This window comes from Giraffa tippelskirchi, chromosome 5 (assembly GCF_054371585.1).
Source record: "Giraffa tippelskirchi isolate mGirTip1 chromosome 5, T2T-mGirTip1v1.2.pri, whole genome shotgun sequence".
NCBI classification, from domain to species: domain Eukaryota; kingdom Metazoa; phylum Chordata; class Mammalia; order Artiodactyla; family Giraffidae; genus Giraffa; species Giraffa tippelskirchi.
The window spans coordinates 23,621,035-23,636,875 of record NC_137279.1 but is presented as its reverse complement, the minus strand read 5'-3'; the positions used below and the strand labels follow the sequence as shown (position 1 = coordinate 23,636,875).

The window sequence follows — 15,841 nt, the reverse complement described above, 5'->3', positions numbered from 1 at the left end:
CTGTATGTTACACACTGATCCCCCACCAGTAAAATCCTTCCTCTTCTACTGCCACAATTTAGGCTGTTGTACGTTAGCCGATGAACCCCTATTCTGAGAGATTTCAGAGGTGTCTGCCCACCACCCATTCGGCTTCAGTAGTGTGGCTGCCACTCTCGCACAGCGGTGCCTGTGTGTGTGTGTGTGTGTGTGTGTGTGTGTGATTTAAATTTATTGTGGTACTTTACGATAAATAAAGACAGAAGAATGAAAGTGCTGATTCACACAATAAGAAGTCTAGGTCTCATTAACTCCACACAACTATGACAACACAGAAATTAACAGTTCAGCTGAAAGGAGGGGAACGATAGCCTCAATTAGTGTCTCACTGGATTAAAGCCAGTTGGTGGTGTATTAAGTCGTGAAAGGAAAAGAACAAAATTAAGCAGCTGATGAATTACTGGAATTATGACACTGAGCATTTTCTTTAAGATGCAAGGCGTGGTTATTGTTTTAATACTATACTTTAAACCTGTATTTATCGTCTTTAAACCCTAGCAAGTAAGTCTAGTGTTTGACTTAGCATGTTATTGACTTTGTTGGGACTATGTAGGAATGTGTATGTGTGTGTGTGTGTGTGTGTGTGTGTGTGTGTGTGTGTGTGTGTGTTAGTCGCTCAGTCGTGTCCAACTCTTTGGGACCCCAGTGACTGCGTCACACCAGGCTTCCCTGTCCTTTACTGTCTCCCAGAGTTTGCTCAAACTCATGTCTATTGAGTTGATGATGCCATCCAACCATCTCATCCTCTGTCGTCCCCTTCTCCTCCTGCCCTCAGTCTTTCCCAGCATCAAGGTCTTTTCCAATGAGTCGGCTTTTCGCATCAGGTGGCCATAGCTTCAGCTTTAGCATCAGTCCTTCCAGTGAATATTCAGGGTTGATATAAACAAACATGGAAGTCAGGCATAGAAAAAAGCCAGTTAAAATACAGTTGGGAAACACAGATGGGCATTTAGTTGATTCTAAGGATGTTAATCAAATGAGAGGGATTTCGAGACGCCCTTTTATAGGAGTGAGTGCACTGCCTCCCACCCTCTTTAACCGACTGTAGCTGATGAGGTTGCATTCCGGCCAGAGGTAGAAGGGGTGTGCACACCGCGGTCTCTCTTAGACCTGTCAGTGAAAAACAAGAAAGACATAGAAGTTTTATTCCAGCCAACCGGAGGATTATAACCCGGGTGGCAGTCTTTCAGAAAACTCAGAGGACTGTCTCTCCTGTTAGAGGTCAGAGCACAGTTAGATAAGTTTTTGAGACAGAGGGTTATAAGTCCGTCAAATGATGCATCATTGACAGTTTACACAGTCCAGATCTACACCACATACAAAGTATTGGATCACAGGTCATGATTCATGATGGCTCCTTGAGGATATTAAGAGGGAGTATCATTTCCTAAAGAGGTCTGGTTAACACAGATGCACGGTACACACTAAAGGGGAAGAATGAGGCCCAAATGGGCCCTGTATCTTGCCAGAAAATATGGACTTTATTTCATCAGACCCATTGGGCCTCCTCCTGTTCTATCTCAGCCCACGTGGTTAAATATCTGGCCATCCCTTTTCCTCCCAATACCCTGTTCAGTCCTGACAACAGTGATCAGTCAGCCTTCCTTTCGCAGGCTGAAAAAGCCCAGTCTTCAGAGACTCCACTCATGGCACCTTCTATAGATAAGATATGGGGGTGGGCTGGTTCCCTTTGGCACATGTGCCCACATCTCTCCCTGAAACCCACTGCCCTCATGAGCCTTCTGCTGGGGACCTCACTCAAGCCTGCCCTCCCAGGCTACCTAGTCCCCCTCCCTCTAGTATTCAAATGTCCCTTCTCTGAGGTCTATCCTAATCCAGTAAATGACCTGATGCTAATGGGAAAATGAGTGAAAAGGAGTCAACATCTTTGTGAATTACTGTGATTCTCCTCCCGGGGACTGTATTTGCATTTTAACTGTGATTAGGGGCTAATTCCCATTCTAAGGCTGTGCAGGCCAACTAGTGCTGGTCAGTGGAGGATGTATTTTTTAATAGGAAGCCTTGGGAGACTCAGAATTTATGCAGCATTTAGGCAGCGGTCTAATCTTCCCCTGCATACTATCATTCTTACTGTTAAATTCTGAATTATAGTGGTGGGGTTAGTGGAGTTTGAGCTTTCCTTATATGTGCTGATTGGTCCCCAAGGAGGATTTTGAAATTTAGCAAGCTTCTGGCTGCTTATGTCCTAGATGAGGAGGTACTGTTTAGAGGACATGGCATTCAGATAGAAAGCGAACATTTTGATATCTCCAGGCATGGGCCAGCTCTCCCCAGCTTTTAACCCTGTTGTCACTCTTTTTGGAACTAGAGATGTACAGCTCTGGTGGATAAGTGAGGTTTTAGACTCTTTCCCTACTCAGACTGTCCAGGTGGGCCCTCAACTTTTGCTCCTACTGAAGTCAAATCAAGAAGCTGCAAAATAGAGATAGAGACACAGATGTAGAGAACAGATAATGGACACCAAAGGGGGAAGGAGAGGAGGGATGAATTGGGAGATTGGAATTGACATAGTCACACTGTTGATACTATGTATAAAATAGATAACTAAGGAGAACCTGCTGTATAGCTACCTACTCAGATATATGTGTCTGTGTAGCTGATTCACTTTGCTGTACAGGAGAAGCTAAGGCAACCTTGTAAAGCAGCTATTGTGCTAACTTGGGCTTCCCAGGAGGCGCGAGTGGTAAAGAGCCTGCCTGCCAATGCAGGAGACATAAGAGACATGGGTTCAATCCCTGAGTTGGGAAGATCCCCTGGAGAAGGAAATGGCAACCCACTCCAGTACTCTTGCCTGAAGAATCCCGTGGACAGAGGAGCCTGGCGGGCTACAGTCCAGAGGGTCTCATAGAGTCGGACATGACTGAAGCATATGTGTTGTTGATTCACTTTGTTGTACAGTTGAAACTTAAAAAAAACATTGTAAAGCAGCTATACCCCAATAAAAATTAATTTAAAAAAATCCAGCACATTATTCCTCCTTGAAGGAAACTCTAGCAAGGTAATGCCAGGTCAATCGACTTTCTGATTCTTGGAGTGAGACAGGTAGGACATTCTATGAACTCTATCTTCAGGATGCCGCTGTGCATTAATTTGGAGATTATATTGAAAACATAAATAGGCAGACATTCAGGGTGGTGCAGAAGGATTTCTGTGGGTTAACTAGCCACTTAACAGCTGATTTCAGAGACTTAGAGCTACTCAAGAAGGGATGGTTCACCCCCTACGGACACTTAGAAATGTGACGAGGAACTCAACCAGCATTCAGTGGGCTGGGGCCAGGGTTGCCAAATACCCACAGTGGAAGATTGTTCCATCCCAAATGCCAGTGCCTTCCTAGCTTTGAAGTGAATTTTTAAGTACTGGCACTTAAAGAAGGAAAACATCGTTGAACACATGAACAAAAGGGAAATCTGGAGGTGACACAAATCATACTTTCATTGGCTCCTTCTTGGTCTCAGAGTGGAAGATGTTCAAGGTCCAGACATGTGATCCTGTGCCTGTGTGTTATCCATAGGGGATGTAATGTTAACAGCTTCTTCTGGCCTGAGATGGCTTAGCTGCCTGGCTCATCTTTCCTATCTCAGGAAGTACGAGAGGAGAAGAGTTGGTTCCAGAGTGATTTATATATGTATATATTTATATTTTAAATATTTTGTTTATTTTTATTTATTTAATTTTGGCTGTACCGGGTCTTCATTGCTGGGCATGGGCTTTCTCTAGTTGTAGCGAGTGGGGGCTACTCTTTAGTTGTGGTACACAGGCTTCTCATTGCAGTGGCTTCTCTCATTGTGGAGCATGGGCTCTAGGGCTTCAGTAGTTGCAGAGCATGGGTTCTGGATCATGGGCTCAGTGGTTGTGGCACATGGGCTTAGTTGCCCTGCAGCATGTGGAAGCTTTCTGGACCAAGGATTGGACCTGTGTCCCTTGCAATGGCAGGTGGATTCTTAATCACTGGACCCACTAGGGACCCCCCCACCCCACCCCCAAGAGATATTTTGATGAGATGGGTGCTGACCAGCTCAGCAGCCGCACCTGGGCTTGGGTTCAGACCTCTTATGAGCTTGCCACTGACTCCTCCCACCCAAGGCCATTACACTAGAAGTGGGGCACTTATCTCTCATCACTGTTTTCTCCTAAAACTCGCAGGGAGGGAGAGAGTCTAACCACCATTGACTTTTCTGCTTTATTTTCCTTGGGGAGATAAGCTTAATACATCAGAACACTGTCTTGGCCAGGGCCTGATGACCAAAGAAAAGTTAGTTTTTGATTTATGAGAGCACTCACTATCTACACTTGGAACATTAGTGTGGCTTCAGTCTCTGAAGTCAGAAGGTAGATAATCCATCATGAATTGGGGGTTGGGGGGGTACTCTCACACTCAGGCCACAACCTGCTTCACCTTTCTTTATCCCAGTGCCCAAGGTTAGATAGCCACAAGGAAATCTTTAAGAAACAGCATCTGCACAGGTGCTTAGAAAACAGCTCTTGGAACTTACGTGCCAGTTAGGTAAACTGTGCTCATCAAAAGTGTTACTAAGGGAGCCATTGTGCGGTATTTTGAACTGTAGGGAACTATCTGCAGAAAATCTAAGGAGATGAAGAAATGTCTGTGAATGAAGTGACAGTTTGCTCTTCTTTCATTGGAGAAAATTGACAGGGGAAGAGGTTTTGCTGTGTCTCAGAAAAGACCCTGATTCTGGGAAAGATTGAAGGGAGGAGAAGGGGACAACAGGATGAGATGGTTGGATGGCATCACCAACTCAATGGACATGAATTTGAGCAGGCTCTGGGAGATGGTGAAGGACAGGGAAGCCTGATGTTCTGCAGTCCATGTGGTCACAAAGTGTTGGACATGACTGAGCGACTGAACAACAACAAAGGTGGACATGAGGGCTACCCGGGTGTCCTACTGGAATACACCTGCCAATGAAAGAGACATGGGTTTGATCCCTGGGTTGGGAGGATCCTCTGGAGAAGGAAATGGCAACCCATTCCAGTACTCTTGCCTGGAGAATACCATGGACAGAGGAGCCTGGCAGGCTATATATAGTCCATGGGGTTGCAAAAGAGTTGGACATGACTTAGCGACTAAACAACAACAACAAGGTGGACATGAAAGGGCCACCATCTGAGCTCCCAAATGAGAAAGACAAACTGAGACCTTCCCTTTACATCATGTTTTGTCAACTCTTTATGTATCTACCCCAGCCACCCGCAACTAAGAGCAAAGACCATTGTTTGGATTCCCAGAGTCTGAGCCAGGTACACCTGCTGTACTGATGTTTCCTGAATGAATGAATGAATGAATGAGGTTGCAGGACAAAAGTTCTCAAGCTTCAGCTGGCATCTGAAGGGGTTGTCAAAGCACAGACTGCAGGGTACCACCCTGGAGTCTCTGGTTCTGTAGGACTGGGGTGGGCCCGAGAACATGCATTTCTAACAAGTTCCCAGGTGATGCAGATGCTGCTGGCCCAGGGACCGAACTTTGAGAACCATTGTTGTAGATGGTCAGAGATAGCTCATTCTTGTTGGCATAATCAAAGCCTGCTGTTGAAATAAGGAAACCACTGGTGAATTGGTGGCTCAGAAAGAACCCTGGGCTTGGGGTCTCAGGTTGGAGCTTTGAGTCCTGGCTCTGCTGCCAGTGGACTGAGAGACTGTGGCAAGTCCCTAGAACAAACTCTGTGAGTTTCCATCCTCATGGGACTAAGAGCTGCCTGACCCACCCCTCAGGCTTGTCATGGGCATCAGATGAGAATGTACATGTGGAGGTGATCTGTAACTCGGAGATCAGATTAAATGAAAGTATTGTTATCATAGGAACAGACTTGATTAAGCTTGGGATTTATATGAGCCCTTATTGCCATTTATGAGCTGAGTTAAAAAGCAAACTTATAAAAGGATGACAAATGTGATGGAGAAATAGTAAAACACAAGTCAAGCAATTAAGGCAGGTTTCTAGACAGTTTGTAATGAGCACTTAATAGTACCTGTGTGCCCAGAAGGGCTCTAGAAGTTCAGGTGTGTGTGTTAAGAGGGCGCATGGGAGGATTAAGGAGACTCTTCCTCAGGAGTGGGATTGAGCTGGGCTTCGAGGAATGGTGAGGACTTGGACTGATGAAGGGTAGAGAGAAGCAGGTAAGCAGAGGCATGGATGATGGACTTGTCCATCCTACACATTCAGTGCCTTTGGGGACAGCAGGCTATGAGGTTGTACAGAAGGTACAGCCAAAGTACAAGCCTGCAAAGCCAGGAGGAGTAATTCACTCCACATGGGAAGAAGTAGATCTGAGATGATGAAAAAGTATACTTATTAAGCTTCAGAAGAACTGGGAAGCCTGTTGTGTTGACACAGGCCTGGAGAGGTGAGAAGAGCCCAGGGTGGCAGCCATGGGGCACAGGGGTGTATTGGAATGATCTGCAGAAGGAAGGGCTGGATCATGGCAGGGGGCGGGGGCAACAGGATTGTCAAAGGTGGCTCAGGAGTGCCCAGTCTGGGCCACTGGGGGGATACTGAAACAGAGACAGTGGCATGGGACGGGGCTCAGTTGTGTGAGGTTGGTCTGGTACTATGAGGAATGTTGAGGAGTTCAGTTTTGGATGTTTGGATATTTTACTGTGAAGCCACTAAGTTGAAATGCTATTCAAGCTATTGGAAAAACAGGCCTGAAGTTTGGGTGACAAGCGAGGAAAGAGAACCTATTCATTCGTATTGTGTGCTCATCTTGGCGATTTTGAGAAAGGCATGACTCCTTGTGGCATAACTAACTGCACCCCTGGCATTTTCGTGCCCGGAGGTTTTCCTGCCGAGTCCTCTCTCAGGCCAGAGGAGGATCCCACCCACCTCTGTCACCTCTGCTTGCCCACAGGGGATGCGCTCTCTTACCACAATGGATGGAAGTTTACAACCTTTGACCGAGACAACGACATCGCCCTCAGCAACTGTGCCCTGACGCATCATGGCGGCTGGTGGTACAAGAACTGCCACTTGGCCAACCCCAATGGCAGATACGGGGAGACCAAGCATAGCGAGGTAGGTGACAGGTGAACATCTTTTTTGTCCCAGTGAAAGTATTAGTTGCTCAGTAGTGTCTGGCTCTTTGTGACCCCCGGGGACTGCAGCCCACCAGGCTCCTCTGTCCATGAAATTCTCCAGGCAAGAACACTGGAGTGGGTTGCTATTTCCTTCTCCAGGGGATCTTCCTAACCCAGGGATCAAACCCGCATCTCTTTCATCTCCTGCATTGGCAGGCAGGTTTTTTACCACTAGCTCTACCCATACTCTGTTCCTGGAGTGACACCCTCCAGCTGGTGTGGCTGCCCCTCTCCTTCTGAGGCCAACAGTCAGAGCAGTAGGGCTCCTTCTCCAGGCTCCGTGACCTTGGGGTCTGGGTCCTTTCTGCCCATCTGCTGCAGCCCCCCGCACTCTGCATTCCCACCAGTGCTGCGCCCTTCCTCAGTGTAGGGCAGGACTCAGGCTGCCCACTGCTTAACAGAGATGGTATGCGTCACACATCATCCTGCTTTACAAATTCACATGTGGACATTCTCTTCGTCAGCTTGAACTGCTGTAAGAAAATAATAGAGACTGGTAGCTTAACAGCAGGCATTCATTTCTCATGGTTCTGGGGGATGGAAAGTCCAAGTTCCTAGCAGATACAGTTTCTGATGGGAGGTCTTTCTGGCATGTGGATGGCCACCTTTTCACTCTGTCCTCACACAGTAGAGGCAGAGAGCAAGAGAGAGAGAGAGAGGAGAGAGAGAGAGCGAGTGAGCTCTGGTCTGTCCTTCTCTTCTTGTAAGAGCACTGATCCTACCATGGATGACTTCATCTAACCCTAATTACCCCCCGAAGGCTCCACTTGTGAATACCATCACATTGGTGGTTAGGGCTTCAGTGTATAGATTTGGGGGGGTTGGGAGGGGACACAAATATTTTATCCATAACAGACACATCAGAATTCTATCCAGTTGTTCTTCCAGTTAAAAGTGAAAATTTTAAGTGTTAGTCACTTGGTCGTGTCCGACTCTTTGCGATCCCAGGCTCCTCTGTCCATGGAATCCTTCATGCAAGAATACTGGAGTGGGTAGCCATTCCCTTCTCCAGGGGATCTTCCTGATCCAGGAGTCAAACCCGGATCTCCTGCACTGCAGGTGAATTCTTTACCACCTGAGTCACCAGGGAAGTCCTTCTTCCAGTTAAACCAGAGATATTTTTCTCTGTCCTTTGATCACGGGGAACACAGTTTTCTGCTTTAGGTAAGACCCATAGGGTCGCATAGAGTCGAAAATGGCTGAAGTGACTTAGCATACACACACATCCTTGGATCCACTTCATCTTAGAGCCACCCAAAGTCTGTTCAGAGTGTTGTGCTAAACCAGTTTCTCCACTTCAGGAGTGTGAACACAGGCTCCTCACCCTTCCCTTGCTCTGAAACTTTCCTACTAGTGATTTCTCTAACTCTCATGCCCCAAGGACATCATCTTAACTCCTCACCAGCTACTAGCCATCTCCTGCTTGCTCCCTCACAGCTTCTTGAAAATTGCATCTTTGTTCCTACTCATCATTAATCCATCCCACTCTATGAAATTTCCCCCTCCTTGGGTTTCTAATTTCCTACCCTGGGTCTTGATCCTAGCCTTCAGGAAGCCACCTCTCCCCAGAACTCACCTTATACCAATATGACTGTAAATATTAATACATCTAAAGTCCAGGTACATTCTGATTCCATTGGTCCTAACCAGGCAGTAGGGACTCCCAATCCTTACTTGATTTTTCAAAGGGAAGAAGAAATTTGCACTCAGGGGAGCCAAGGAGGGTGGGCCCATGAATCCTGGAGGCTGCATGTGAACTGACTCAGGGAAGCTGTGATCAGAGATCAGATATTTGAAATGAGCAGCCAGCGTGCCCTAAACCATCCCCATATTTGCTAATAAAAGACATTCATCTGGTTAATGTGCTTTTCACAGTCTGCACAGCATTTAGCTTCTTGTTTATTATTTACCTCACAAATTAAAATACATAAAATTGGTCACTTGGGCTCTTTATTGGCCAGGTTGCAAGGTTATTAAGTGAATTAAATATTATTGTGCTCACCAGTCAAAAGTCATAAAGCGAAATTTAGTTTTCAGCAGGCTATTCGTTACCCCAGAGCTAATATCTGTACAGTGTAAATTGAAAATGATTTTACACAATTGGCCAATTAATATGTTTATTTTTGTCTTTAATTTTTTGTAAAGGAAAAGAGTGAGGCAAATCACTCTGAATTTAATCACTGCTGGCCAGGTTGACCCCGTGTTGTCTTTGCAGCTGCTCTGGCTTCACCTGCCTCCTGGGCTCACACTCCCATCCTCCAACCCCAGGGGGCTTCCCAGTCCTCAGCCTGTCTAACCTCAGCTGCCCAGCAGAGGGCACACACTCCCAGATTCCTCTCTCACTTCCTTTATAAGTACCCCAGTCCCCTTTTCTGTCCCTTGTGCAGACAGGCGTGGGCTTCACAGATGGCACGGCGGTAAAGAATCCACCTGCCAATGCAGGAGGCTTGGGTTTGATCCCTGGGTCGGGAAGATCCCCTAGAGAAGGAGATGGCAACCCGCTCCAGTATCCTTGCCTGGGAGATCCTGTGGACAGAGGAGCCTGGTGGACTGCAGTCCATGGGGTTGTGAAAGAGTTGGACACGACTGAGAGACTAACAGCAACAAAGTAGAGAGGGAGTGGTTTCTCTGGTAGCGAAGCACTCTTTGGTGCTGTAACCCACTCCACTCTCTCCCAAGTGCATCTTCTTGATGTTGGCTTGTTTATTTGTTGGCTTATTCATTTATTTAACATAGGGGGTGAACTGGGAGCCATGGAAGGGACATGAATTCTCCATTCCTTTTGTGGAGTTGAAGATCCGACCTCACGGCTACAGCGGGGAGCATGTCCTGAGCAGAAAGAAGAGAATGCTGGGAGAAAATTCGAGAACGTTCTGACGGCCCGTTTGTGCACATATGGCACAAGAGGAAACCAGCCCAGGGTTGGGGCCACCCTTGTAAGCGTGGGGTGGGGTGGGTAGTGATGACTGGCTAATGGAAGTTTGAAGAATGCTCATAGCCCCTGGCTTCTGAGATGGCTGGATAACCTGCAGGACAAAGCATGTCACCAAGTTCTCAGCCATGTAGCTTACTTCCCTGTCATGTGCATTTTGCCCACGTATATTGGGGGCCTGAAAATCCATACAGTAGTAGCTGCACAGTGTGTATGGGAGAGACAGCACTGAAGCTGCAAGGTTTTCTGTTCTATCTTCAGTAACAAATGTATGGGGTTAGGGGGAAAAAATAGTGAAGAATCATCTAGTACTTCACTAATTGGAAATCTCAAAATTGGTGTGTGTGTGTGTATGTATATATATACATATATATACATACACACATAGTTCTACTAAAACAAATCTTCTGTCTAAAAAGAAGCACCAAAGAGGGGTTTCTCTTTGATGACAAGGGGCTGATAGGAGCCTGAAACTTACCTTCCATTACCACTGGATTTTGGGGGGAAAAGGCATAAATCTTCCCCCTTTTTAAAAAATTGCTGATGTTATTCAAGGGAATTAGAAGAGACAAAGAGAGAGTCGAATTTTGCTAAGTTCTGACTGGTATCCAGCATGCTGGAAACCCCAGCTTCCATATTACTGCTGTTTTGAAGTGCCCCCTACCAGCCATCTGCATAATCACTTTTGTAGATCCGCATATGTTGTGAATAAATTCTCACTTATTTCAACCTTGAATAGTTTGACTCTCTTGGTAATTGGGTCCTCCCAAAGACTCTTCTTTGTCACTCTTTCATAAGGTCAAGTCCTCAGCCTCCCCCCCCCCTCCTCTACCGCCTATTCTGTTGGACCCCTGGGTTTTCTGAAAGTGCTCAGTACCAGATGCTTATTGTCTGAATGGACACTTGGCAAGGTCAGATCCTTTTGTCTTATTTTCCTATCACTCTGGAAGGTTTTTCTGTAGCAAAGTCAGTAACCATTGAAAAAAGTCAAATTCCTATTCAAGAAAAAAAAAAAAAATAAACCACTGATTTAAAAAAATCTGCTGTGTGTTATTTTCCCCACATAAGTGCACTTGAATTCTAAATTTAACCTAAGTGCAAGCAAAGGTACAATTTGAGCGTTATAATGGAATTTGGTTGGCCGTGACCTCTTACTGTTGTGATGGTAAATAATGGTATTTGGAACCAGGAGAAGTGAGTGAGTGAGGAGGAAGACAAATGCCCTACAAGCTGCAATCCTCCTTCAGGATTGGGAGTCCTTTGTTACCTCGGGTTCTCCAGGTTTTAACCTCTGGCCAAATACCAAGGCATACTTTTGGAATAGTGTTTGTCAAGCTTTAAAATTTTCAGCATCCCCTTGGCTCCTTTTATGCATGCACTGAGCAATGCCCGGGTAACTGCTCAATCTGATACAGGGCAGTCTGGATGAAGTACTGTGTAGGTGTTGGGGCTGATAGTTTAAAAACAAGCTTGCACCTTGTTCATTGATTCAAGAAGACTTTAAAGCTCTGCCTGCTTACCAGGCAGTGTGAGGTGAGCTCACAGAGGTGAGTGAGCCAGTTCTTGCCCTACTGGAGTGTGTGTGCTGTCATGCGTTCATTCCTTCCTTCATTCAACAGATACTGATTAAGCCCTATTACATGCTGGTCTACTCTAAGGCCTACTGCTCTAGAAGTGAACCAGACGCAAGATTCCTGTCCTTGTGCTGATATTCTATTGGTGGAGGCTGATAATTAATAAACAACAGATATCCATACAATTCCCAGAAGTGATAAGTGCCATGAAAGAAAATTATAGTAGGATCAAGAGATGGAGGTGGAGATGGGTGGCAGTCCTGGGGACTCCACAAGCCTATCTGAGGAGCAGATATTTGTAGACACCGACTAGATGTCTTTAGTCTTGATCCAGCTTCCTTAGGGCCAGAGCAGGAGCTAATTTCCTTGTTGGTTTTAAAGGTCCCTTTGCGCAGACTCTCAGTTCCGAGGCCTCTCATCTCCCGTTTGCAGGTAGAGTCTCCACCTCGGTGACTCAGGAGCCCTGTGCTCACCCCAGTGGGTGCAGCCTTTTTAGAAAAGGAAAGCCACCTTTGCAAAGTGGATCAAACCCCGGGATGATTCAGAGTGGGGGTGGAGTTCCTGGTGGGTGGGTCTTCCCAAATTGACTCAGGCTTCTCAGATGCGCCTGGGGAAGAGGACTGCTGGGCCCCAGCCCTTCTGACTCGGCAGGTCTGGGCTGGGGTTGCTGATGGATGGGTGACTGTTGTCTTAGTAGCTCTGGCGAAGGGGACCACTCTCTGATTTGCTGTTTGCTCAGGAGGCGGCTGACATGGTAGCCAGAGCACTTGTGGGAAACTGGAGTTGTTTCCTGCATTCTTTCACATGTAGGGTTCTTGCTGCTCTGAAAGGACACAGCAGAGAAAACCTCAGTTGACTCTTGAAGGATTCCACTGGGGCAGAGAAGGAAGTTGGTGGGGGTAGGGGCAGGGAGCTCATTTTCAAAGGATGTTTGTCTGACTGAGAACATTCCAGACCTAAACCTCTGGGCCTAACCTCATTTTAATGTGACCAACTCCAGGAGCTCCTGCTCTGGCAGCTGAATATAGGCCCCAGAATAGATTTCTGGGTAGACCTGCATTTCCGAGGGTCAGACACTTTTCTCAGAGTCAGATTATGAGCCATCAGCGTTTTGAAGCTTCAGGGACAATTCCTACTGGTTAGGACAAATCAAAGAAAATAATCCTAAAGGAAATCAACCCTGAATATTCATTGGAAGGACTGATGCTGAAGCTGAAACTGTAATACTTTGGCCGCTTGATGTGAAGAGCTGATTCATTGGAAAAGACTCTGATGCTGGGCAAGATGGAAAGCAGGAGAAGGGGGTGACAGAGGATGAGATGGTTGGATGGCATCATCGACTCAGGGGACATGAGTTTGAGCAAACTCAGGGAGATAGTGCAGGACAGGGAGCCTGGCATGCTACAGCCCATGGGGTCACAAAGAGTTGGACACGACTGAGCGACTGAAGAACAGCAAAAATCAAAAGCTGTCATAGAAGGGACAGGCGGCAGAGCCAGGCACTAGGGTAAAAGTGAGGACAGAGTATCACACACAGTTGATAGTCTCTGAGCGGTTTCCTGTTCCACGGGAGATGCTAGCAAAGCCCCGAGTGATAAGCAGAACTGCAGTGTGGTGGGGACAGCTGTGGGGACGCACAGTGGGCACTGCGATGAAGAGAGTGCTGTGAGCAGAGCGGGGTGCCCCAGAAAGTGTTGCGGGTGTGGTGTCAGCATCACATCTGGAAGAACAAATCTGGATTCGCCAGGGACAGGTGAAAGGCTAGGGGCAGGCAGGGCACCTCGGGACGAGGTTACCTCACGGCAAAGATGAGAACGGATGGAGTGTGGTGTGTTTCAGGGAGGAAGATGGTTTCTTGGTGGGGTGAGGAGTGGTTGGTAGGGAGCCGTGCTGGAGAGACGGGCAGGAACTCATCTCAGCCATATGAGCACGGTGGTCTCAACTGGCACTGTGGTACCAGCTGTCACTGATCATCAGAGTCAGCTGGAGCTGTCACGTAACCAGACCCTACTTCACCCCCAGAGATGCCGCTTCAATCAGTCTCAGCTGAGTCCTGTGCAGCTGTGCTTTCTAAAGCTTCAGGGGCTTCTAACATGCAACCGGGGCTGAGAACCACAGCTAAGATGAAAAAGTTTGGGAGGGGCAGTGGGGAACACTGAGGGTGTTTAAACCTTGGAGTGACACTTGTGGTGAGACTTACATTTTGGAAGCATCAGTTTGGTGACAGCAGAGAGAATGGAAGGAGGAGTGGAAGTAAGTTGGGGGCGTTGGGGAAGTTTGGGGAAGCTGGAGAATGGAAGGAGACGTGGAAGGAAGTAGAGATTCACAGACAGTGAAGGGTTATTGCAGTAGGCGATGGGTATGGGCTTCCCGGGGGCTCAGTGGTAAAGAATCCACCTGCGATGCAGGAGACATGAGAGATGCAGTTTCGATCCCTGGGTTGAGAAGATCCCCTGGAAAAGGGCATGGCAACCCACTCCAGTATTCTTGCCTGGAGAATCCCCATGGACAGAGGCACTTGGTGGGTTATAGTCCATGGAATCGCAAAGAGTCGGACATGACTGAAGTGACTAAGCACGCAGGCACTGACTTCCTTGGCCTGAGGCTGAAATGGTGGGAAAGAGAAGAGCACAGATCAGTAATATTAATAGAAGGAAGGATTAACAGGACTTGAGGGGGATGGGTGGTAAATGGGGGGAGGGCTCCTTTCATGGCAGAGTTTAAAACTGGTTGTTCTTGACAGTAGCTTCCTCTGGGAAGAGGGTCCCAGCGTTTATGTTTGTCATGTGATGTCCAGAGTTCTGCTTTGGGGAATTCCTTGGCGGTCCAGTGGTTAGGGCTCTGCGCTTCATTGCTGAGGACCTGGGTTCAATCCTTGGTCGATTCCACAAGCCGTGTGACCAAAAAGAAAAAAAAAATTCTGCTTTTTAACTTGGAATTCTCAGGGATTCAAGGATCATTAAAGCCAGAAAACGCTGAAGGAGCTAGGGAGAAAGAAAGAAAAAAAAAAAAGACCCAAGGTATTATGATCAAAGGGATGCCCTGAAGGAAAAGACCAGGTGTGTTGTGTGAAGAGAGGGAGGTTGTGGGAGGAGGCTGTGGACAGGGTGGAGTGTCCCGGGTGGGAGTGGAAAAGCAAGTATAAATAATGAAATGCTCTCGGCGAAACGTAGCCATTTACAGGAGAAAGTCTTCCGCTAAAAATATTTCCAAGTCATACCCTTAAGCCCTTCACCGGGGCTAGTGGAGAGGATTGGGAGGGCGTTTCTGTCAATAAAGAATGCGAATCAATCAGTACGTTTGGAGCCCGCGGACCGGCTCAGGGGCGCGCTGTTCCCAGCCAGGCCAGCAGATGGCAGTGTGGTCCTACCGGGAACCTCTAGCCTCAAAGCTCCTTTCCTCTCCTACAGCTAGGGAAGTTCTGGGGGTCCTCACGTTTCTTCCTTCCCGGGTAAATTCATCTGGGGAGTCAGCCTGTGGGGTACGACTCACCATCCAGCATCGCTTGGTGGTTGCGCAGGCAGTGTTGCCTCACAAAACAGGTAATTGAGAAACTAATCCACTGCTGCTGCTAAGTCACTTCAGTCGTGTCCGACTCTGTGCGACCCCATAGACGGCAGCCCACCAGGCTCCGCCGTCCCTGGGATTCTCCAGGCAAGAACATTGGAGTGGGTTGCCATTTCCTTCTCCAGTGCATGAAAGGGAAAAGAGAAAGTGAAGTCGCTCAGTCATGTCCGACTCCTAGCGACCCCATGGACTGTAGCCTACCAGGCTCCTCCGTCCATGGGATTTTCCAGGCAAGAGTACTGGAGTGGGGTGCCATTGCCTTCTCCGAACTAATCCACTACCACCCCGTTTTTCATTTTAGCTGCTGTTCTTAGCCCCAGTTGCATGGTAGAAGCCCCTGGAGCCCTTTTGAAGATTGCCTGGTGAGCTCGGGACCGTTTCCCCCAGCCTGGTCTACTGGGCTGGTGGTCCGGCAAGGGGATGGGGGGCGCCCCTGGAAGGGGTTTTAGGCAGTTCCTAAAGCGCAGCTGAATCCACTTCCCAATAGGCCTCGTGTTAGTTTCCACGGGGGAAATGGGAAATGGGTTGAGATCTGATTCCAATGGTATACAAAGGAGTTACGTTCTCAGGTTAGCCCAGAAAAGCCTGTTCATTCTATAATACAGATTGCAGT

At 47.5% G+C, this 15,841-nt stretch overlaps 1 protein-coding gene across 1 annotated transcript in view; it reads left to right on the top strand.

Annotated features, from left to right (window-relative positions):
• Positions 1 to 10,823, top strand: part of TNN (tenascin N) — an 80,766-nt gene extending 69,943 nt beyond the window's left edge. The window contains exons 18-19 of the mRNA XM_081494041.1: positions 6,930 to 7,093; positions 9,892 to 10,823. Coding sequence (XP_081350167.1) covers positions 6,930 to 7,093; positions 9,892 to 10,032 — 305 coding nt within the window. The 3' untranslated portion in view covers positions 10,033 to 10,823. The remainder of the gene's footprint in view (positions 1 to 6,929; positions 7,094 to 9,891) is intronic.
• The last annotated feature ends 5,018 nt before the right edge of the window (positions 10,824 to 15,841 follow it).